The 24,903-nt window shown below is 45.4% G+C and overlaps 1 protein-coding gene across 1 annotated transcript in view; it reads left to right on the top strand.

Annotated features, from left to right (window-relative positions):
* Positions 1 to 24,903, top strand: part of NUP160 (nucleoporin 160) — a 1,498,284-nt gene that overhangs the window by 970,895 nt on the left and 502,486 nt on the right. Inside the window, exon 23 of the mRNA XM_044082750.1 lies at positions 13,584 to 13,653. Coding sequence (XP_043938685.1) covers positions 13,584 to 13,653 — 70 coding nt within the window. The remainder of the gene's footprint in view (positions 1 to 13,583; positions 13,654 to 24,903) is intronic.

The raw sequence follows: 24,903 nt of genomic DNA on the forward strand, positions 1-24,903 counted from the left end.
TTTTAGCTTCTCTAATATTGCCTCCCTTCGAACCTGCAGCTTCTTGTTCCCTGAAGTTTTTATCTTGGAAAACTCTCTTCCTGGTAGCCATTACTTCAGCAAGAAGAGTTTCGGAACTGCATGCTCTTTGTACCTGTTCTCCGTACCTAGTGTTCCACAATGATAGGGTTGCTCTCAGGACTAATCCTTTCTCCCTTCCTAAGGTCTCTTCAGAAAATAATTTGAATCAGTCCATAGACCTTCCTGTGTTTTTTCCCAACCACTCCAACAGGGCTGAATATAAATTGCATCAGTTAGATGTTCACAGGCAACTATGTTTCTATTTACATAGAACTAAGGATATCGGGAAATCAGACCAACTTTTCCTTTCTTATGCTGAGGGTAAACAAGGTCTTCCAGTCTTAAAAGTAACCTTGTCCAGGTGGTTGACTTCTATCCCCACATTTATCTGTCAACTGAGGAGTAAACACTTACCCGTTAAACCAAAAGGTCACTCCACCAGGGCTTTAGCCACTTCTGTGGCCTTTCAGGCTAGGTTGCCCATGGAATCTATTTGTGCTGCGGCTACGTGGGCCAACCCACATACCTTCATTTCTCATTATAAGTTGAATGTGTTTTCCAGAAACAGAGCAGATTTTGGTTCCACTGTTCTGAAGAGTTTTTTCCTATGAGCCACCCAGGATTTTAGTGCTAGAGGGACGCTGTCCCACCAGAAAGAATGAAGGCGAGATAGACAACTTAACATAAAGAAGTTATGTACCTACCATAACGTTCCATGTTGTCTTCTTCTCGCCTTCTTTCTTGCATCCCACCTTCCATCCCCCTGTCCTTGTAGACCGAGAAGAGTTATTTATGTTTTTTTTTCACTGGCTGAATCTACTCTGGCTATTCCTTTCTGTCTAGTAGCCTCTCTGGAGGTTTTATATATTCCAGGATAGGATCCTTTCATTATTATGTCTGCAGTTAGACTTACCAAACGAGATCTGGGTATGTAGCACCAGGCATCATGGGATATGGGGTGGCCTCGAGCCAGTATGCAGCTCTCGAGCTTTTGAAGATGGCCGAGGATCGGCTCCGAACCCAACCAGCAAGAAAGAAGGCGAGAAGAACACAACTAACATGCAACATTATGGTAGGTACATAACTTCTTTTTCTTGATACAGGCCTGGTATGCTGAAATACTTGGTCACAGAGTCTGATTTGAGGAAACATCAGCAGTTCTTATGTCTTCATCCTTAAAACTAGCATGGTCTTGAATTCACAGCTGTGTTCCACTTCAGCGAATGACAAGATCTTAGAGAGGTGTATATCCCAGCAACCATTTGGATGTGCATCCAAGTTTATAAGTTTTGCCCATTCCTCTGTTTAGCAACCCATAGTGGATGCTTATGACTAGCCCAGTCCCTTACATCATCTGGCCTTTGCTCATATCATTTAGGAACAAGTACTCTTGATGGTCTAGCAGGACTTGTTGGCCAAGAGTGTTTTAGTGTCATACGCAGGTTTCCTCAGCACCAGGGTCCCAAGCCCTAGACTTGTTGGACATCTTTTGGGATGTCTTGTTTTGGGTGCGAGAATAAACTGTTAGGAAACATAGCAAAATGCCAAGCCCTGGCTCTTTGCAGGCTTCTCACTTCTTTGTGCTCCTTTGTCAGGTGCTTCCCTAAGCATAAATGTCCTGGGAGTCAGCTTGCTTCTTGCAAATATGGCCCCCATGCATGATGGTTATGTATAAGCAGACTTTGATCTGAAACTTGGAGGATGGTGCTTCCCATCTGCTATGCTTTCCTCAAGGAGACTGAGGACATGGTCATTTTCCCCAAGTCAAAGATAATGAGCAAAGCTGTAGGCTTTGGTGTAGGTGAGAAGGGAACCTTTACTGGTACCATATCGTGGGGGGGACAGAGGTACCTCAGCATGGGTTGCTCAGGAATGACAATGTGAGGGATGGAAGTGGACTAGAGATGTCTATAAAACAGCAAAGCTAGAGTGAGAGAAAGTAGATTATGAAGGTGGTAAGGGAATGAGTATGGTAAACCTAGGATTAGCACCATGGCATTTAAGGTAAAGGAAGAGGGAGGTAGACTGATAAAATGTGTAAGGCTCCAGGGAGAATGGAGTAAGGGAAAAAGTGTGATCTGAATCTCCCAGGACCAGAATGACTTTCAAAGCTCCAGGTTAGAGAGGGTGTGCAAGTTGGATGAAGTCCTAGATCATGGGGAATTCAGCAGTTTAATGTGTAACTTTGAGTCCTGACCAAATTTATCGTATGGTCTTAACCAAGGTGGAGGAGGGAAGGGATGTTTTGGTGGGGGCATTTTTAGCTAATCTTGACCTTGTCACGGAGTGCTACACAGGAGAGAGAGGGGTAAGAACCCAAAGGCAAACACACTGGTTTTAGGATTATAGTAAAGATGATTATAATACATTAATAGAGAGAATCCAAGATGAGTTCAGGGATGTGGGAATAATTTGAGGGAATAAACAAGCTTTTGGAATGTGGGAATGGATCACAGATGCAGTACTTGGATATGTGGTCAGTAGTTTGAGCAAGAGGCAAAAGGAAGAGAAGGCCAGAAAATGCAAAAAAACAAAGTGCTATCTAAACTTTAAGCTACATACAGTAATAATGCCTGGTTTGGTACCCAACTCCATTCTTGAACCCATCTAAATTCCACAATATTAACAGGTTTGCTGCCCAGTTCCTTTCATCAACTCATCACTGCAGTGCAGTAAGTGCATTAACTTGGCTATCATTCAGGAACAAAAACACATGTATACAACTAACTTTCACAAATGAACTTTTTAAAGATAGCTGTCGGCGTACTCTGATCTCCACTCACATGACGCATGACCATCGGGACTCCAAGATCTAAAAATATTTCCTGCATAAGACAAACCTTTCCATGAAATAGCTGACAGAGCACCCAGCTCCTGTCTACATGTAAATAATCCAACAGTGAAAAACTGGAACACCGAGCTTTAGAATGTAAACATTAATTACCTAAAAATATTTTTTAAACAAATAGACCATCTACTGGTAGCATGTCACTTTAGTAAAATGAGGAAGCAAGGTGATCGGCTTGTGAAGGCTGATCACTATCTCTTGTGTATACTACCATATAGAATTTTGGTTTCTAAGTAAACATGAAGCCTAAATTGAATGTATAGTGTTAATAACTCTGCACCGTGATGGAAAGGTTTATTCTGGTGGGGTTTTCTTGTGAAAAGATAGCATAAGTGTGTGGTTCAACATTTAAGGCACCCAAATAGACTTTCTGTTTTATTAGTGTAAAGGTCATTGTCAACACTAATAGTTACAGACTCCAGTCTATGCTATAAATTGGAGGATTCCATTCATACCTCTCAACTTCTTAGCGCAAGAAATCTGGGCAAAGCCTGAAACAATGTGGGGGGGGGTGGGGGCAAGGGCCCCAAAAATAGGGCCATTTTAAATATTGGTCTTGTAAACTTGTGTTAATATGCATTTTCTAAAAGATAATGTCCTTCTATTCTCATGTTGCAGTATTCATAACCTTAGGTAGTTGCTGCCTGCAGCACCGGACAGCCATAAACTGACATACACTCTATCTGTGACGTCTACACGTACCCAACTCAGAACTTTTCTGCCATAGTGTGTTTCTGACGTCCGATCGCCTGTCTCAGAAATTCGTCTGTTTGAATTTGGACACGTATTTTCGACTATTGTTTTCCGGCTGTCCACACTGAAATAAGCACCCTTGTGTGATTGTTTTGTTTTGTTTTTGTTTGTTTGTTTGCCTTTTTCAGATGTACATGTCATCTAGAAAGGGAAAGTGTGCTTGTGGAAGACAAATTCATCATAAGGACACACAAGCAGTGCTTATTTTATCTAGGGGCTGGTCACAATTACAAGTCCTGTGACATTTGCCAATCTTTTGTTCCCAAAACAATTTGAAGCCATCTGGTGGCCTTAAATCATTATGTCGAGAATCAGTGCCTCAAACATTTGGCATCCAGAATGCAAGGAGGAGCAGGTACCTCCAGCCTTCTGCCAGCACCTTGAAGGTCATTGCAGACAACATGGCAGTTCTGTAGTATATAAACAAACAGGGAGGAACAAAGTCTTACCCTCTCTGCAGTCTTGCTGTTTAAATCTGGTCCCTGGCAACAGCACTGCATATTCACTTGCAGGCAGTTTGCATTCCATCAGAAGGCAGATGCGATGGCAGTTACCCTGAGCAGAACTTTAACACCTTCCCACGAATGGATACTTCACAAGAAGGTATTTCTGGATCTAATTCACAGGTGTGGTATTCCTCAGACAGAGCTATTTGCCTCCTCCCAGAACAGGCAGATGCCCCTCTTTTGCACAAGGCTTCCCCATCCACAAGCCTTGGAGGGTGGATTCCTTTTCCTTTTCATGGGAGGGAATGTTCCTTTTTGCCTTCCCTCCATTTCCTTTGATTCACAAAATCCTCCTGAAAATACAGAATGACAAACCAAAAATCCTGCTGGTGACTCCCTTCTGGCCAAGACTACATTGGTTTCCTCTGCTATACCTTCTAGCCCAGGGCCATCACCACAGGTTACCTCACCGCTTCGACTTACTCACACAAGACCGGGGATCCCTTATTCTTCCCCCACCTTCTCAACCTCAAACTGACAGTGTAGGTGGTAGTTTTGATCCCCTTTAGGCACCTATATTCAGAGGATGTACTTGTCGATGTCCTGCAGGAGGCCAGGAAACCAATTACCAGGAGAAACTGTTTATTAAAACAGAAAAGATTCTCTCCCAATGGTGCCTCAAGAGAAAACAGGACCCATTTCAAGTTTCTGTTCCTATGGTCCTTTCTTACCTGTGTGAGTTGTTACATTCAGGGCTAACTTGTAAAGGATATTGCATCTGTACCTCAAACATATGTCATTATTTAGTGACTTCAGTCTCATTGCCAGAAAACCACAAAATGTTAAGTTGTCAATCTTGCCTTCATTCTTGCTTGATGGGTTCGGAGCCGATCCTCGGCTCCGACTCGGCACTTTGCTAAGCTCGAGAGTCACTTTTACCAGCTCGAGGCAGCCCCATATCCCATGATGCAAGGCGGTAAGTACCCAGATCTCGTTTGCCGCTTCGCTGATGAGGTCCTCCTTTTGCCAGCTCCTGGTAAGTGTTTTATATTAAACTATCTTAGTCCCTTTTTTCACTTCAAACTTCATTTTAACGTTTTTAGTTTATATCAAGCCCCTTTCTGACTAAAATTTCCCTTCCTCCTTAATTTTTTTTTTTTTTTTTAGTCAAGCCTTCTCCCCTCCCATCCCCCCCCCTTGTCAGTGTGTGTGTGTGTGTGTGTGTGTGTGTGTGTGTGTGTGTGTGTGTGTGTGAGAGGTTAGTTTCTCTAAGACTTTTGGGATAACTTATTATCTTTGGGACTGTGTTGTGTGTGTGTTTTTACAACTATGTCCAAAGAAAGGGTCTCAGGCTTTAAGAAGTGTGACTCGTGCTGTCAGAAGATGTCTCTGACAGACGGTCACACTTCTTGCTTATACTGCCTGGGACCTCTCCACCTGCAGGACTCCTGTGCGATTTGTCATTCCTTTAGCCAGAGAGTCCTGCAGGAGAGGAGAAATAAATTGATTTTAAGGGGTCTTCTTAAGCCAGAGGGCTCTCCGGCTAAGTCGGCTCCGACCAAGACTTCAAAGTCTTCCAAGGCCCAGGCTTCTGTGTCTAAGCCTGCGGCCTCGGTTCCGACACTTTCTGAGTCGAGATCGGCTCCGGCTGGAGCCGATCCTGGGTTGCATAAACCTTCGGCACTGATGGCTATCAGTGCCGATACTGGTTCAGTCACATCGGTGTCGGCTCCGACTGGCTCCGACCACCATGTGGCTCAGGCTTCGGTGTCGGCGCCGACCGGCACCGACACCGTTACTTTTATGTCTGTATCGGCTCCGGCTGGAGCCGATGCATCGAGACCTTCTGTCGGTGCCGAAAAGTCCTCGGCTCCGACTGTTTCTTTGGTTTCGTCGGCTCCGATGGTTCCTTCGAGGAAGAGGTCCAGGTCCCCTTCCTTGGAGCCGATACTCTCGGCTCCGGCCTCACCTCTCCTCTCGGAACAGAGCCATCGGAGCCGATCATCTAGGTCATCCAGGCTTTCTGACCATGATTTAGAGAGGGTGGTCAGTAGATTATTGAAATCACAGGCACTGGCCCAGATGCTACATAGTCCGTCTCAACAGACGACTATTAGTCCACACCCTATTGTAGTTCCTCCTTCGACTCTACCTCAGAGTTTGGAGCTGGAGTCTTCGGGAATAGTTTCTGCTATGGCTGAGGGGCGGATACCTCCCCCTTCTGCTCCCTCAGCATCTACTCTTATCTCCTCTTCGAGACCTTCCTTAGAGGGATTCGGTGGTCGAGCTTCCCTGGTCTCCTCCGAGGGGGTGAGTGGCATCGGACCCTTGTCCGACCCCACTCTTCCCCTTGGAGCCTCGGCCTTGGTGAGCTCGGCTCCAACATCTGCCTCGGAGCCTTCCCTTTCGGTGGGCCCTGGAGTTCCGGTTTCCTCGGAACGGGTTCTCTCGGACCTCCCTGGGGGCCTTCGAGGTGATGAAGAGTGTGCTGGCCTCTGGACTCAGCCAGCAGTCTGTTCCCTTAGTTCCTCCCTCTACGGTGCCTGTCGATATCTCTGCCATCTCTCTTGCTCCCGGACCCAGAGATCCTCCGCCTCAGGTTTCCCCACTGGGAAGGACCCCCTCTTCCGAGGATTCTCCTGATCAGTCAGGAGATCCTCCGCGCAAGAGGATTTGTAAGAGGAAACACATAGACTCCTGAGTCTATCACTTCAGATACTGACTTAGATGAGTCGGAGGGATCCCCAAGATCCCCTCTGAGGATGTCTCCTTTTCAGACATCCTAGAACTCCTAAAACAGAGGGAAACTGGCCTCCAATAATCCCTCTGAGGATGAGTCGGTATACCTAGAGGCGTTTGGATCTCGGCCCTCCACCTCCTGGGTGTCTCCGCCTTCGACCCCGTTATGGAGGTTATTGCTCGAAAGGCTTGGGCTGCTCCTGACTCTGTAGAGCCAGTTCCTAGGAGGCCGTCTAAATTTATTACTGCCCCTTCGGATAAGCAATTCCTTACGAAAGGTGTCCCTGCTGATGCCATGGTGGTGGCGGCTGCCACTAAGAAGGAACTTGCAGATCCTTCTGTACCTGTCCATCCTCCTAATAAGGATTCTAGGACCATGGATAGGTACGGTAAGCGGATGTTCTCTTCAGCGACCTTTTCTATGCGCTCGCTGAACTACTTATGTCACCAGACTCCAAAGGGACATCCTTGAGGAACTAGGTGAGGTAGTTCAGGATCCCACAGCTGCAGGGGCTCAAGAAAAAATTGCTTCGCAGCTAGGAATCCTTAATTCTATTACTAACTCCTCCATGCGACTGATATCATATGCAGCAGATGGAGCGAGTAGGGCCGCAGGTACAGGTGTGGCTCTCAGACGACAAGCCTGGATGCGGCTCTGTAATTTTGCAGATCCCTTTAAGGCGTCCTTCACAAACTCTCCCTTTGATGGGTCAGCTTTGTTTGGCCCTCAAGTGAAGGATACATTGACCAGGTGTGAGCAGGACGGCAAGACTTTCTGCCGTAGGGGTCCGTTTTTCCACCCCTTCTAGACCTTACCCTAAAGGTCAGAAGGGTGGCAAGATGTGGTTCCGCAAATCCCAAGGAGTCACGCCGGATACACGTGGTCATTTTACCCCTAGAGGCAGAGGGGGTAACAATAACAGACACCGCTCTAGAGGCAGAGGGGGTCCACAGAACCAGGGAAGCAGAGAGCCTCTCTCTGACAAGCCCTTTCAGCATCCCTGAGATGTTGCCCGACTGTCCATCCTTGGAGGCAGTCGGGGGAAGACTATCGCTGTACCCAGAAGCCTGGCGTTCCCTCACTCAAGACAGATGGGTACAGTCAATCATATCCGAGGGTTACAAAATTCCTTTCGTGGAAAGTCCTTTCTCTCACTCAATTTCCCTTCCAGATGTACCACCCGGTCTAAGGGAAGTTGCAAAGTTAGAAGTATTAAAACTTCTACAAAAAAGAGCCATTCAGCCAGTTACAACAGACCATTCAGAGCCCGGAATCTACTCAAGATTCTTTTTGGTCCCCAAAAAGACGGGAGACTGGAGACCAATATTGGATCTCAGCAGACTCAACAAGTCTGTGAAGAAGACAAGATTTCGAATGGTCACACTTCAGTCAATTCTGCCCTTCCTAGAGAAGGACAACTGGATGTGCTCAATAGATCTTCAGGATGCGTACTATCACATAAAAATTCACAGACGCTCCAGAAGGTTTCTCCGCTTTCGGCTGGGGTCCAGTCATTTCCAATTCAGAGCCCTGCCCTTTGGTCTCACTACAGCCCCCAGAGTGTTCACCAAATATATGACAGTGATCACGGCTCACCTGAGACGTCAAGGATTCCAGGTGTTTCCGTATCTCGACGACTGGCTCCTGTCAGCCACCACCAGGCATCAACTTCTTCAAGCCAGGGATTACACTATAAATCTTTGCACTCAATTGGGAATTTCGATCAACTACGAAAAATCCTCCTTATTTCCCTGCCAGTCTATTACTTTCATAGGCGCAAACTTAAACACTGTTCGGATGTCAGCAACCCTCACAGACCAAAGAATCTCAGATATACAAAGTCACGTGAGGATCATCCTAGCCAACAAGAAAGTACAAGCCAGAATGGTTCTAAAGGTGTTGGGCCTCATGGCTGCGGCCATTACCCTTCTTCCCCTGGCCCGCTTCTATATGCGCCTGCTTCAGTGGATGTTGTTCACTCAGTGGTCTTACCAACAACTTCCAATGCGTCACCAAATTCTGGTGACGCAAATTTGCAGGAATCATCTTTCATGGTGGATTACTTCTCCCCAGATTCACCAAGGCAGACCCTTTGTACCCCCAGCCCCGGTAGCCACTGTCACTACGGACGCCTCCCTGATCGGGTGGGGGGGGGTCATTGTCAGGGCAGGATGGTTCATGGGATGTGGCAACCGTTCGAATACCACCTGCACATAAATGTCCTAGAGATGAGAGCAGTGCTTTTAACGTTGCAAGCCCTCAACGACTTTCTTCCCTTGGGAACAATTGCAGTTCACACAGACAACATGTCTGTGGTATGGTATATCAACAAACAGGGCGGAACCAAGTCCTACCCCTTGTGTCGAGAAGCTCTCAGACTTTGGCAATGGGCGATCTCCTCTCATCGGTTTCTGGTAGCAACGCATATCCCTGGGAAAACCAACTTTTTAGCAGACAGATTGAGCAGAGCTATTCTCATGCCTCACGAGTGGTCTCTCAAACAATCTATAGTGGAGGAGATTTTTCTAGAATGGGGCCGTCCATGTTGCGATCTTTTTGCTACTCCCCAAAACAGCAAATGCCCAGACTTCTTCTCTCTCTTCCCACTGCCAGGCCATCCCCCCAGAGATGCTCTAACCCAGGATTGGCCCCAGGGACTTTTTTTTGCCTTTCCTCCCTTTCCGCTTATTCCACAAGTACTTCAGAAAGCCTCCGTTTTGAGAGCCAAAATGATTCTCATTGCTCCCTATTGGCCTCGACAAATTTGGTTTCCGTTCCTCCATCGTCACCTTTTGGTGCAGCCGTGGCATCTGGACCCAGTACCAGACCTTCTGATTCACCAATCGGGTCAGCTGCACCGGTCTATCCCTTCTCAACCTCACAGCATGGTTGCTCCACTTCCTTCATTAGCCAGGCTTCCTATGATCTCTAATCCTGTTAGGGACATCATAGTAGCTTCCCTAAAATCCTCTACTAGAAGGATTTATACTAGCAAATGGAAACGCTTTTCTTGTTGGGCAAAAGCTAAAAATATTGATCCCTTTACTGCTCCAGTACAAGCAGTTTTGGATTTCTTAGCGGAAATCTTTCACGCGGGCTCTTCTTCTTCCACGGTCAAAGTTCAGTTGGCTGCTATCTCCAACTTTCATGTCGGGTTCGCAGATCATAACATTATGTCCCACAGGCTTTGTAGAGCCTTCTTAAAAGGAATTTTTCTCCTGAAACCTCCAATCAGGAGTCCTCCTCCTCAATGGGACCTAAATTTAGTGCTGACATCCTTGATTCTTCCTCCCTTCGAGCCAGCTGTTTCATGTTCCCTGAAATTTCTTTTGTGGAAAACTTTATTCCTGGTTGCTATTACATCGGCTAGGAGGGTATCTGAACTTCATGCTCTCTCTGTTCGTCCCCCCTATTTAGTCTTCCACAAAGACAGAGTATCATTGAGAACTAATCCGACCTTTTTGCCTAAGGTCGCCTCAAAGAGTAATTTGAATCAGTCTATTGATCTTCCTGTATTTTTCCCGAACTACTCAAACAGATCGGAACAAAAACTACATTATCTTGATGTTCACCGCCAACTCGGATATTATTTGGACAGAACAAAACAATTCAGAAAATCCGATCAGCTCTTTGTTTCTTATGCTGATAACAAAAAAGGCCTTCCCGTCTCAAAAGTGACATTATCTAGATGGCTTTCTTCTGTCATCTCTGAAATTTATCAGCTCAGGGGAAAACAGCTGTGCTCGAAACCTAAAGCACATTCAACCAGAAGCTTAGCCACTTCCACAGCCTTTCAAGCTAGACTTCCTTTAGACACTATTTGTGCAACAGCCACTTGGGCCACTCCTCATACCTTTGTTTCTCATTACAAATTGGATTTGGCCTCCAGGGACAGAGCCAGTTTTGGCTCTACAGTTCTCAAGAGTCTGTTCCATTGAGCCACCCAGGATAGAGGTGCTAGGGACGCGGTCCCATCAAGCAAGAATGAAGGCGAGATTGACAACTTAACATTGAGAAGTTATGTACCTACCATAACGTTCCATGTTAGTTGTCTTCTCGCCTTCTTTCTTGCGACCCTCCCTCCTTCCCCCTGGCCTGGACAGACCTTTTTCTCTCTACATGGAAGTATGCTTATGAAGACCATGCAGTTCTGGTCCTCCATAACCATCCTTCAGGCTTTTTTCTCTGCCTTCTTTCTTCCTTTTGGGAAGTTCTTATGCTAGGTGTTATTGCCTATAGACAACAAACGAGATCTGGGTACTTACCGCCTTGCATCATGGGATATGGGGCTGCCTCGAGCTGGTAAAAGTGACTCTCGAGCTTAGCAAGTGCAGTCGGAGCCGAGGATCGGCTCCGAACCCATCAAGCAAGAAAGAAGGCGAGAGAAGACAACTAACATGGAATGTTATGGTAGGTACATAACTTCTCATTTTATAAGAAACAGACCAAAAATATGAGGCAAAAATCAAGACATTCTAGTAGTATCTGGACAGTTAAGAGGTATAATTCCATTTGTGGGTGATCAGCAGCAAAGAAAAAGCTCTGGTTGCAAATGTAAGTTCTTTTAAACAAGGTAGACAGCTTCGTAGACATGTCTTTAACTTAACTGATGTGTAGTTTGAGAACTTGTACATAAGTGAAGCCTCAAGATCTCCATATTCTAAGTAAATGTGGGAGGTATTGAACCTTTTGAGTGCTTTGATCCTGGCACAACTGCCATTAATAGAAAGGTAAAATGGACTTCTGATACATGTGAAGTGGATTACAACTTGGTTATTGGCCTACCCATCTGAAGGCTGAATCTGTTAAACAGCATCTCTGTTTGAATTCTGTGTTTGTGGAGGTCATTAGTAGTTTAACCCCCCCAACACATACATGCAATAATAGAAAGGGGTGTCATACACAGACCATGCTGAGTGCACTATGGAATCAAGGGAAAAAATAAGTGTTGCAGGATTCCTGCTTAATAAAAGCTTTAGTGCCATTTTTTTGAGAGGTATTTTCATATTAACCTTGCTGTTGTCAGACCTTGTGGTACCACACAGATTGCAGTCACCACAAAATTGCATCAGAAACCTTTTGACAGCTATGAAGGCTGTAACACATTTTGCAGCACCACACAGAGCACAAAAGTGTGTTAGAGCAGTGCGTTTAGCAGCTTTTAAAGATGTTGCTTAATCCAGAGGGCACATTAAGCGTATGTTTATGTGGCAGTGTGAATTTATTTTGCTGATGTTAAAGCTGTTAGGCGTTTTAGTGTTCTATGCTTTTTAAAAACTAGTAATATATTTGAACTACTAAAACTCTCCAAGTCTCTCAAAGAATTATGATCAGGTCACTGAAAATATCCATGTACTTGAACTGGATTCCAAGAAATTCACTCTTCAGCTTCACTGTCAAATTAAATTTCTTAGAAACCATTACTCAAACTCATATGATTAGCACCGTCTAATTATAATCCTCTGTGCCAGTCTTGTGATTTTGAAAGATTCAGGTTTACAGGTATAGAAGGATATAGCATCCACTGAAAAATAAAGGATGATACCTTAAAACCAGGGTTTGTAGAACCCAAAAGAATCTTTGGAAAGTGTATGAAATTCTCAAAACAGTGGAAGCAATTGTAAGAGTTTGATAAAGTTTCAGTAATTGTAATGCAGCCCCTTTTCGCAAAGAAGTAGTCAAACCAGTGGAGCTATGCTGCAGTTCCCATTGATAGGAGTCATATACCTCCACAAGAATTGGTTAATGGTAAGATGCCACTGATATTTGATTTTGTAGGTGGTAACTGATTAAAAGTAACCACCTTTGTGCACTATTCTGACCTTTACTCCTTTCGGGGGGGGGGGGGGGCAGCTCATTTCTCCCACCTGATTAACTGCATTGTATATTGTCATATTGTCAGCAGGTGGTGTGAAGTGCATTCAAAGGTCACTCATCTAGAGCTTATCCAATGCCTGCTTCAAGAATGCATCCATTACAGACATAACACTGTGTTGTCATTATCCTCACTGAGTAGCTTTAATCAAGTCCTGTTGCTGGGACCATCACTCCAGTAGTTGTGCCCTTTAAGTGTTTTAACATATGGCCTTCTGAACCATCTCTCTTCATATAACTATTCAAGATTCTGCTTTGCTTTTGAGTAGTTGGTGGATACTCTTTGGACTTCCCAGTTGTTACCTACTGTAGGAGGTCTTTCAAAGTAAAATGTGACAGATGTACAGATACTGACTTGTCAGCTGATTCGTGAAAGAGCTGTCTGCATTGGCTGCATCTTTACTTTCCTGTCTTCCATTTTTTTTCTGGGTGTCCATCTTTAGCTGGCATTATATTTTCTATTAGTATTCTAGGTTTCTAGTTGTATATTTTTGGATATATTTTTCTTACAGATGTGGTTCATCAATGTTCCATGTTAAATCAGAACTACAGGAAAATGAGACTGAATAATATAGTTTGTTCCGGAAGCATCATAAGATCTAAAATTTGCTGCCAATAGGCTGTCAGGAAGGAAGGTCTTCACTGTTATCTGCTGCTAGAGGGCATTCTCAAAGATCAGCTGATAAGTAGAATATTTATCTATTTCTATTAAGTTCCATTCTAATCACATTTTCTTCATTTTACTTGCAGTTAAAAATTTACTTCTGTGCACAGATTCTGAAAAACTAATGTAGCATAGGAGAAAATTATTTCCTTACATTTTCTGGCATTGCATTTCTTTTCCTTAACTGTTACATTACAGATGGCCTACAGGTTCAAGCTTTCTTTTCCCAGAGAGCCTTATGGGCTGCTGCCAATATTCACAACTTCAGGTATAGTTTTTTTAGACTCTTCTGAAAGTGCTTCATTTTTTTTTTTATCTTATTTTACTTTCATGTGAGTATATTTAAATACATATTGTACGTACACATATGGGAGTATTTGGAGCTCTGGGATGTGAAACATGGAATATAATGCAGTTTTACAGAAGTTTTGTAGTAATTTGCAAAGCCGTAAGTCATTAGTGAAGTTCCATAATCTTGCAGCACAAAGGTTTTTGTGTCAAACAATGCAGATTAGCACACATTTCAGTTTTAGTTCAAATTGCTGTTTTCTATTACTTTGATGTGATTTGTTTTTTTTTTTTTTTGTTATTGCTGTTGTAAGGCAGCTTAACCGTCAGCTGCTATGCCACCCCCTTTAGTCCATACCTACTATCCTGGCATTACCCTTCCAGGTGAGGCTGGTAGTGAGGTTGGAAGGGGAAAAAGCAGAGCAGTGCTGGTTAATGTACTCAACCCCAGGCGGGACTGCATAACAGAATGGGAAGGAGAAGTGGTGAGCACTGACTGGAGCTTGGAGAATTGTGGGTTTCCTACTGCATCATATATGCTCTTCGCGCCAGGATTTTTACAAGGCCCTACCTCCAAGCTGCTGACACTACATTTGTAAGCTTAGTACAGTGAAGTGTGAGTTAAGTGAATGTACTCACTCTGGGCCTTAGGGCATTCATGCCCCCTTTGCCATCCTGCTCTGCTAGCCCAGTGATTGTTCTGAGCTGTGACCTCCACCTGGGTTTGAACAGTTCATCCACATTGGCATTGCTACTCCTTCAGAATAGGCATGCCCATCCTCCATACCATCTCCTTCCTATGCCCGAGTCATTAATTGAAATCTGATTGCCTGGATATTAGTTGGGGGAGGGGGTCCTCCTTCCCCACTGGGCTGGCTAGTGCGATGTGATAAGTAAGATGTTCTTCGTGTTTCACTGTTGCAGTAATCACATTTGGGTTATCCTGCCAGGGGTAGCCCTCAGTCAGCTAGAATACAAGAGGCTTAGTATTTCTGCGCTGGTTGCTGTTACTGTAGGACTGACGTCAGCTCATCAGTGGTATAAAATCAGACAGCCATTGCCATTGCATCAGTCTGTCTTTGAGGAGCCTGAAGCAGAAGCTGTTTGCATGAGTGCCAGTTGGCCGCTACCTGAGATTCAGTTTCTGAACTGAAGTTGAAGTCTTCTAAAGCTAAGTACCCCATTGGGGATCCTTTTTTCTTGCTCTAACCGATGTCAGAAAAAGTTAACAATTGTCTCGCCTGTGGAAAGCAAATACCACACAGAGACTTCCTTTCTTAGTGCACCACCTGTTTAGGCCCAGACCACAATGTGCCCCGCTGTCGCTTTTGTGCTTTATTCAACACCAGAACTATACATCGTCGGGCCCTTATTGTAGCTAGATATTTTCGCACTCAGTCCTCTAATTCCAATATGGCTTCGGTTAGCCATCTGACTACCTATCTGAAAAAACGTAAGGATAAAGACAGACCGCACAGGTCCAAAACTGCCGATGACACTTATGTTAAGCTAGTCGTCAGTTCTCCATTCCTCAGTGAGGTGCTTTCTCAGCCCCTGATGCCTGCTTCTGTGGATTCGCAGGCCGCTACCGAGACCCTTTTGGAGTCAGGTATGCCGCGAGACTCTTCTTCGACTAAGGATCCTGCAGATGTCTCTACCTTGGATGGGTCCGGAGCCACTGAGCAGGCACTGGCTTCCAAGGAAGTACTTCGCACTACCGATTCTTGACACGGACCAATGATTTCTTTTGCATCTTCAATTCTTTCTAAAACAACCGAGCTTCTAAGGCCCAGGGTATGAACCACACCCAAAAAAACGATGGTCCATGCTCAGGAACCTGCTTCCTTGCCTCAGTCTGAAATGCTTAAAATGGCGGAAGACCTTGTTATGCTTGTTAGGGGAAGCCAGGCTACCCCTTCCAAAAGAAAAAGAGACTTGTTCCCAGTAGTTTTATCTGAACATGATTCAGGTGACTTTGATGCATCTGAATATGAGGATATGCAACCACTCTCTGCTTATGAGGATTCTGATGCAGATGAATCCATTCCTTCTGCCTCTCCACCCGAGGATTTTTCATTTGGGGAAACCCTACATACTTTAAGGGAGCATTTCCAATGGGAATGTCAGGACTATCCTCAGTCAAAAAAGAGACTCTGAATTCTTAGATCTACCACAGCACAGACCATTGGCAATTCCTCCTATCCTGGATGTTGTGGATGATGTTTTTATGGAATATAGTCTGACTCCTGACCCCCTTCCTCCTGCTCCCAGGAAACCTGACGGGTATTAGAGTCCCTGACTCTCATAAATTTATTTTCAAAAAGCTTACTGCTGACCCCGAGGTCATCTCTCAAAGACCTAAAGGAATCAAAGCAACTTCAGCTACGAATCCCACCCCCTCAAATTGCGATTCCCGAGCATTAGACTGATGGAGTAAAAAAGTATACATCTCTGCTACTGTTGCTATTAGAGCATTAAATTGTCAGTTCCACATGCTGAAATATCAGCAACATACCATGGAACTCCTCAGACAAAAAATATCTTCTTTTCCTGCTTGTGCGGAAAATAATTACAAGAGTTAATGCATTCTGCAAGTCAAGTAACTAAGCACACCTTACAATGTGGTCTCGATGCCCTAGAAGCATCATGCAGGGCAGCATTCACTGGTTCTGTCCTTAGAAGGCATGCTTGGCTTAAGTTACAGGCCTTGCCAGACCATGTCATATCCAAATTATTGGACGCGCCCTTGAACAAAGGCAACTTACATGGCACCAAGTCAGAAGAGGTTTTAAAAAAAGATGGAAGAAAAGCTAAATCTCTGCAAATAGACTTCTTATTGGTCCAGCCACCGAGGTTCAGTAGGTATTGCTCCTTCTAGCATGGGTCCTTTTCTGCCCCCTCCAGGCCAGCTCAGCCCAGACCCAGGGGAAGCAGACCCCCCCAACAACAGCCCCAGAGAATGCAGAGATCTACGCAATGGAGTTCCTCCTCTTCAAAAACAGGGAGTGCAAAGCCACCCCATTATGGTAAGAACTCACAATGACTTTACACTTCCACTTCTTCCCTCTGCCCACCTACTTGTGCCCCTAGGAAGAAAACTCTCCTTCCACACAAGCAACTGGGCCACCATTACCAACGACGCTGGGTCCTCAACATAGTGTCCCAGGGATACAGATTTTATTTCCGCACTCCGCCAACCCCAAAAGGGTTCCCAGATCTTCCTCCAAAGTAGTGGACAGAGGCCAAAAAGCAAGTCCTTTCCCCTGCTCTCCATGAGGCCAATACAAGCATGTTCCTGCAGAACAGATAGGCCAAGGTTTCTACTCCAGACTCTTCCTGGTACCCAGAAAAGAGGGCACATGGTGCCCCATTCTCTAGCTATCCATTCTAAACACCTTTCTGGTGATAGCAAAATTCAAAATGCTCACCCTCCAGCAGCTTCTACCAATGCTTTCCAAGGATGCTTGGTTAGCCACCCGTGACCTAAAAGATGCCTACCTACACATCCCAATCAGGGAATCATGCAGGGGAATAACTAAGTTTCAGGGCAGGATCTATGCACCTTCAGTTCTCTGCGTTTCCCTTTGGCTTATCCACTGCTCCCAGAGTTCTCACAAACTGTCTGGCTCCCATCATTGCTTTTTGCAGACAAAGAAATATTCAAATTTACCCATACATAAACAACTGCCCGATTCAGGGAGACAGGCAGGGAAAGCTGCTACAGCACCTGACTTTTGTAAAGGACCTACTGGCCTCCCTAGGGTATACGATCAATGAAAAGAAATCAAAACTAGTCCCCACACAAAAAATTGCATCCCTGGGAGCAAGCCTGGACACAGCATCCCAGATGGCATTCCATACTCCAGAAAAACAAGCCTACCTGACAGACTACTTCTCTCAACTAGCCACCAAAACCCAGTTATCCACGAGGAAAATCCTGCAAGCTCTAGGGTTCATGACCTCCTGCATTCTACTCATTCCGTATGCCAGACTGCATACGAGGAAACTACAGTCGTACCTAAAAGCCTTTGGTGTCAGCACACTCAAGACCCTGGGAACTCTCATACCAATGATACCTTGTCTAAGGAAAGATTTTCTTTGGCGGGCAGCAGGATGCAACCACAACAAGAGACTTCCCTTCTCACAACCCTATGCTGCCCAGACCCTCACCACAGATGCACCAGACTATGCCTGGGGTGCACACCTGGACGGCAGATGCATTCAGGGCCATTGGAGCCCAAATCAAATACATCTGCACATCAACCAAAAAGAGATGCTAGCTGTTCAGCATGCCCTGACAGCTCTTAGACCCCTACTCTCCCCGGGGCCCCTACTGATCAAAACAGACAGCACCACAGTGATGTAGTATGTCAACAAGCAGGGAAGGACTCGCTCATTTCCTCTCCACAGGCTCGCCATGACCCTTTGGCACACGGCATCAGCCATGCAACTACACCTGCTAGCACAATTCCTGACAGGCTCTCTAAACTCACTGGCAGACAACCTAAACAGAAACCTGCCAGACCCACATGAGTGGCAGCTAGACCACAGAACCTTCACCCTTGTAACCCCGAAATGGGGCACTCCAAAGATCGACCTTTTTGAGTCCCACTCCAATCATCAGGTCAGCAAATTCTGCACTAGGGAAGCTCACAGCAAGGCCTGTAAAGTGGATGCTCTATCCTTCCAGTGGGTAAACCTTTCGGTCTGTGCATTTCCCCCACAACATTTCTGCCACTCATTTCAAGGGTACTGTTCAGAATAAGGGAGGAAAAACAGAGTGCAATCCTGATTATCCCAGACTGGCCACGCCAGGACTGGTACCCACTGCTGCGCAGCCTGTCACCCCTCCCACCATGGCACCTACCTCAGATCCCAACACTACTAACCCAGAGGAATGGAGAATTCATGCATCCCCCCAATTGCAGAGCCGCAACCTGGCAGCCTGGCTTATTCCCTGACCTCTTTTCAAGTTGCCAGCCTGAGCAAACAAGTCCTAAATGTTCTACGCGAGGCCAGATGCCCCAGCACTAGAAAATCCTATGCTGACAAGTGGAAAAGGTTTTGCACCTGGATCCAGGCTAAGGGTGCCGGAACTGCACAGCCCTCCCTCCCTCTCTTTCATCCTGGAAGACCTACTACAGAGGGGTCTATCCTTCTCTTCTATTAAAATTCATGCCTCTGCCATCTCTGATCATTATAGCACAGAGCCACCTGTCTTCTCACACCCTCTCATCAAACAGTTCCTAAGAGGGGCTAACAACTTAAGGCCACCCAGCAGAGCTCCTACCCCAGCTTGGGGCCTTAACTTTGTGTTGGAAAAGCTCACCCTACCCCCCCCTTTGAACCTGCAACTTCAGAAGAGTTAAACTTTCTCTCTTGGAAGACAGCCTTGCTTCTGGCCATCACTTCAGCTAGAAGAGTATCAGAGCTACAAGCACTCATGGCTATAGAGCCCTTCATCATTTTCCATGCAGACAGGGTCTCCCTCAGGACTAACCCATCATTCATGCCTAAAGTGGTGTCCACTGGGGCTCTCAACCAGTCCATTCATTTTCCCACCTTTTTCCCTAACCCACAAAACAAGAGGGAAAGAATTCTGCACTCTCTAGACGTGCACCGACAGCTCAAATTCTATCTGGACAGGACTACATCTTTTAGAAAAACTGATCAATTGCTAGTCAGCTTCGCAACAGGGGCAGAGGGCAAGGCCATACCAAATCTCCAAATGGATAGCACACTGCATCCATTTCTGCTACAAACAGCACGGGAAACCGCACCCAGAGAGGGTCAGGACACATTCCACCAGAGCAACCTCCACCTCTGCAGCTTTTCTCAGAAGGGTCCCCACCAGGGACATCCTGGAGGCTGCAACATGGACATCTGTTCATACCTTCACCAAGCATTACCACCTTCCTATCTTTTTCAAATCCATGGCAGGCTTTGCCACCACAGTCTTGCAGGGCATCCTAGCCAGCCCCCAGTCTTCTTGACTGCCTCCACCCTTTTCTTCAGCTTTGGGAATCAACCCAAATGTGATGACTGCAACAGTGAAACACGAAGAACATAGTACAGTTGTGTACACTTATCATAAATGTGTTTAACCAATTGGCTAAGCTTCTGGTGTCATTCTAAGGGGATCCAGTATCTGTCTGCTTGGGATGACATAGTCGACAGACCACAATGCTTTGCCAGAGATGGCCTGCACCTGTCGCCCCTGGGATTCCAGATACTGGTTAAGGCTCTTGCCGCCCCTATAGTGCCTTTTTTAGGCAAGGTTCAAATGGCAAATTCATCACCCTAACAGGAACATGCAAGCAAAAACTGAGGGTAATGCTACTCAATGCTATAAGTCTAAATCTCAAAATGCACTCACTCTAGGCACTCCTTAAAATGGAGAACATCGATATCTGTGCAGTGACTGAGACCTGGTTCAAGGCTGCAGAGAGCACCGCTGCGCTACCAGGGTATAACTCATACCACACTTTTCGGCCATGTAACCTGGACCAGAACACCAAAGGCGGAGGTGTGTCCATATTCATTAAGGATTTCCACACCTCCAGGCTAGTTGCTCATCATAATGCAAACGAGGTTATCCAAGTGCACCTAACTCTGAGCAAAACTACAATCCAAATTGTAGCTTGCTTCAGATCTCCCACTGTGCCCCAGGATTCCCACTCTTCTTTTCTTGATGTACTGGAAAATATTAGGGTTCAATCAAACACTCTATTAATGGGCGATTTCAACTACCCCACCATTAACTGGGAAAACTACTCGTGTACCAATTCCTTCATGCAACGCTTTCTGAAATTCATAAACTCCAATGCCCTAGATCAACTTATCCACACCCCCACCAGGGACAGCAATATCTTAGACCTAGTCATTACCAACATGAGTGACCGGTGTTCCACACCTGAAGTCAACTCCTCGTTGGTCTGATTCGACCATAAGCTAATCACCCTTGATATCCGCATCCCGCCCCCATCCCTCATTAAGGATACCACGGTAAAATATTTCTCCAAAGCCATCTTCATGCTTCTTAAGACAGAAGTGGTGAACTTCATGTCACCCATGCAGATGGACAATACAGTTACGACTTCTGAATCCTACACAGATGCACTCTATAAGCACTTACATGAGTGCATGGATCGTGCTATCCCAAACAGAACCAAGACGCTATCCTCCAAAAAAAGGAAGCCAGTCTGGTGGTCCCCTGCCATAAACAAACTGTACAACAGAAGGAAGCTATTGTTGCAAAAGCTCCCTGGTCAGCCTCAGTAAGAAGCTGAGATCCCTTATAAGATCCTCCAAGGCTAGCTATGAAAACAAAATTGCCACTGATTCTAAGGACAACCACAAAGCATTCTATAGCTATGTCAAGAATCTCAATGGCAACACCCAGATCTGCTCTGAGTTACAGCACAACAGCATGCAAATTACAGAACCAACTGATATTGCCAACATCCTGGCAGATAGGTTCAGTGCTAACTTTACACCCCCCCCCCCAAAGGGCCCATATCTATACAGGAAGAATGCAGAGTCCCTGTAATCACAACTACGCAGGTAAAAGCTGCACACTCTAAAGCCAGAAACACAGCATCCATGAGACCGGACAACATCCCAGGCTGCATTTTACATGAACTTCAGAATGAACTGGCTCCCCACCTAAGCACCATATTCAGTCATAGCCTCACATCAGGCTTTGTGCCCACTGAATGGCGTAAAGCAACAGTTATGCCACTCCACAAAGGGGGAGCCACCACTGATCCTGGGAACTATCGCCCTATTAGCCTGATGAGCCTGGTCTGCAAGGCCATGGAACGTTTCACCATGGAACTCATAAACAAAGACATTGGTAACCTCCAAACTCTGGATCCCACCCAGTTCGGGTTTGTGAAGGGCAGATCATGGCTCCTGAAACTGATCAACGACTTTGAGGCAGTCACCAAAGCCGTAGATGAGGGTAAGGTGGTTCACACAGCCTATCTTGACCTCGCCAAGGCTTTCGACACCATCCCCCATTCTGGAATTAGAGCTAAATTCACTAAACTAGGTATAAATCCCTACGTCACAAGATGGGTTGCCAATTGGCTCACTGACAGAACCCACACTATAAAAGTTGCACACTCCAAATCTGACCTCAAACCAGTGACAAGTGAAGTGCCATAGAGTTCAGTCCTGGGACCTCTCCTGTTTGGTATTTACTTCTCCGAAGTACAGGCTAACACAGAAGTCCTCTGGCTAACGAAGTTTGCAGATGACTGCAAACTAAGAGCCATAGCAGAGTCCCCAAATGATGTGGAAATCCTAGAGAAGGGCCTCGCTGAGACAGATGCCTGGTGTCAGAGCCATGGCCTCAAGCTCAATGCCAAAAAGTGCATTGTCATCCCCTTTGGTAAAAACTCTGTACCCATGAACTACTACATAGACAGCAGTCTACTTAACACCAAATGTGTGATAAAAGACCTTGGTGTCCAGGTGGGACAGTATTCTGTCCTTTGATAGTCACATCGCCACGGTAGTCGGGAAGTCCTATGTGGCACACCTCATCATAAAAGGGTTCTCATCCAGGAAAAAAGAGGTCATTGTTCCACTCTTCTCGACACTCATTAGACTCATTATAAAGTACAACGCCCCTTTTGGAATGTACCTCACAAGACATCTGCAGCAGCTGGAAAGACCACAGAAGTACCTCACAAAGAGGATTACTGGCCTCAGATGCCCTACACTGACCGTTTCAAAAAAAACTCCAGCTTTACTCTGTAGCATATCGCCTACTCTGAGGTGATCTCTGCCTAACATATAAAGCTATGTCAAACCCAGAGCTGTTGGACATGCTACACCTAAAGAAATCCCAATCCCTCCAAGCTACACGCTCTAGGGACCTAAACCTTGTCACCACAATAAACAGGACATGCTGGAGGGATAGATTCCTGTGCCAGAGACTTCCCATACTCTGGAACAGGCTTACCCATCTTTGTCAAGCAAAGTTCTTAATTAGCACTCTTCAAGAAAAATCTTGATGAGTGGATGGGAAATAGGAAATACACCCTGGGGATCACTTCTGTGTCTCTGCTCGACAGTGGCACAGGAAAATAACTTTCTTGGGTGGCGTAAGCGAGGGAACCTTGTTGGCTAGACTTATGTATGCCCTCGGGCCGATAGCCTAGTACCTACCTATGTAGATGTTGAAGTGTATTCACTGTTGCAGTCCTGGTTTCCCTCCCTCCACCCCCCCCCCCTTGTCTCTCCCTCTTGCTCTCTCTTTACAGGGAATTTTTGGTATTTATTTCTACTGGTGGTGTTCTTCCGCCATAACCTAGCTCCCTATTTGGGGACTCCTGACAGGACAAGAAAAACTGATGCATTGGCTGCCTGATTTTATACCACTTGACTACCTGACGTCAGTCCTGCAGCAACAGCAACCGACGCAGAAATACTAAGCCTCTGGTATTCGTGCTTTCTCTGGGCTTACCCCTGTCAGGGTAACCCAAATGTGATGACTGCAACAGTGAATACACTCTAACATCTACATTTATAGTAAGTGTACACAACTGTACTTTATCTGCTAAGCAGAATTGATACATTTTGTGTAAGGTTTTTATAAACAGGCTAATTAATAGTTTTTTTTTCTGCTACTACTGCTATTGTAAAGTAATTTTGCTTGCTCTGATATTTTAGGCTGTTATGTGCTAATTTGTTAACAGTGTACTAAGGGCTGTGTGTTAAAGTAGGTGGTAGTATACTTTGTTTTTAAATGTGTTTTTGCTTCAGTGCTGACCCTCAACCCTCCTCCCTTTTGGTCTTTAGCCTATTTTTTCCCTTGTATATAAATCTGTTCAACTGTCATCTAAGCAGGCAACTTAGGACGTTATGTTGCAGGTCAGTGATTTCAGGAACTTGGAGTCTTCTCCTTAGATTTAACAGGATTGTTTCTTTATTCTCTCCACTACCCTTTTCCTCCACTCCAGTACCCTTTATCTCCCATCTTTAAGGATGTCCCATATGGTCTAGTGGTTAGGATTCCTGGTTTTCACCCTGGCGGCCCTGGTTCAACTCCCAGTATGGTAATGGGTCACTCTTTTGGACTGCCCAGTGGTAGCATTGTCGCCTCACAGCAAGAGGTTTTCTGTTTCAGTTCTTGGCAGGAGTGCCTTCTGTGTGGAGTCTGCATGTCCTTTCTGTGTTCGTGTGAGTTTCCTCCAGGGGCTCCGGTTTCCTCCCAAATTTCATAGGCATGTATCTGGAGTGTTTCTCCCCAGACCTCCGCTGAAAATTGGTTTCGTTCCAAGTCGGATTTTTCCAGTAAACTGAAGTTGAATAAATAATAAAATAAAATAAATCTCTAGAGTACTACTCAAAATAAGGTCAGAAAATGCAACGTTATGTTAGCACCCTTTTGTCCAAGGCAGAACTGGTTTCCTCTACAGACCAGCCTGTGAGGTGTGAATTGACATGTCTGCCTCAGTGTGCAGACTTTCTGACTAAGAGGGAAAAAAGGCCCTCCTTATGCTCCACCTTGGCCATTCTAAAGCAAACAGCTTTGGCAATTTCACTTTGATTCTGATAGGCACAGGTACTCTGAGGGCATGCTAAAAATACTGAGGCAGACTAGGAAGCCAAACACTAAAAAATAGTATATAGCTAAATGAAAAGATTCTCCCTCCAGTGCCAGTCCAGGAATCTTGACCTAAATAAGAGCAAGCTAGCTAATGTCCTGTTAGTATCTGTCAGATCTTTATAACTCTGCATTAGTTGGAGTTTGTGCTGCTACAATTTCAGACTTGCCTAATCATGGATCTGCTTTTGTACTTCAGACCCTCTGTTAAGCAAAGTTCTTCATGTTCAGTGTTGCAGTACTGATTCTTGGGATTTCCTGCCATGCAGAAGCCCATGACTGGCCTAATTTTCCAGAACCTTTGCATCACCCTTAGTCGATGAATGGCTGAGGATCGGCGTCTGGACATCAGGGTATGAGTGGGGTGTCTGTCAGCACTATGTTAATTTCTTTCTAACCATGCAGTCCATTGCCCTGCTATGTTTTATCAAATGTTCCCAGTCTGTCAGTTGGCTTGTTTTCTCCAGAGTTTCTTACAGCCTGCTTTCAGCTAAGTACCCTGTTGTGGAAATTTTCTTCTGATTAATGTTTATGCAGGATTTGTTTCCTTTTTAAAGATTTTAATCTTCTGTCTGTATTTTTGGGGGTCTCACAATGACGTTTCTAGTTAGC

The sequence above is a fragment of the Protopterus annectens genome, chromosome 9.part0 (genome assembly GCF_019279795.1).
Source record: "Protopterus annectens isolate FY-2018-M chromosome 9.part0, PAN1.0, whole genome shotgun sequence".
Taxonomy (NCBI): domain Eukaryota; kingdom Metazoa; phylum Chordata; order Ceratodontiformes; family Protopteridae; genus Protopterus; species Protopterus annectens.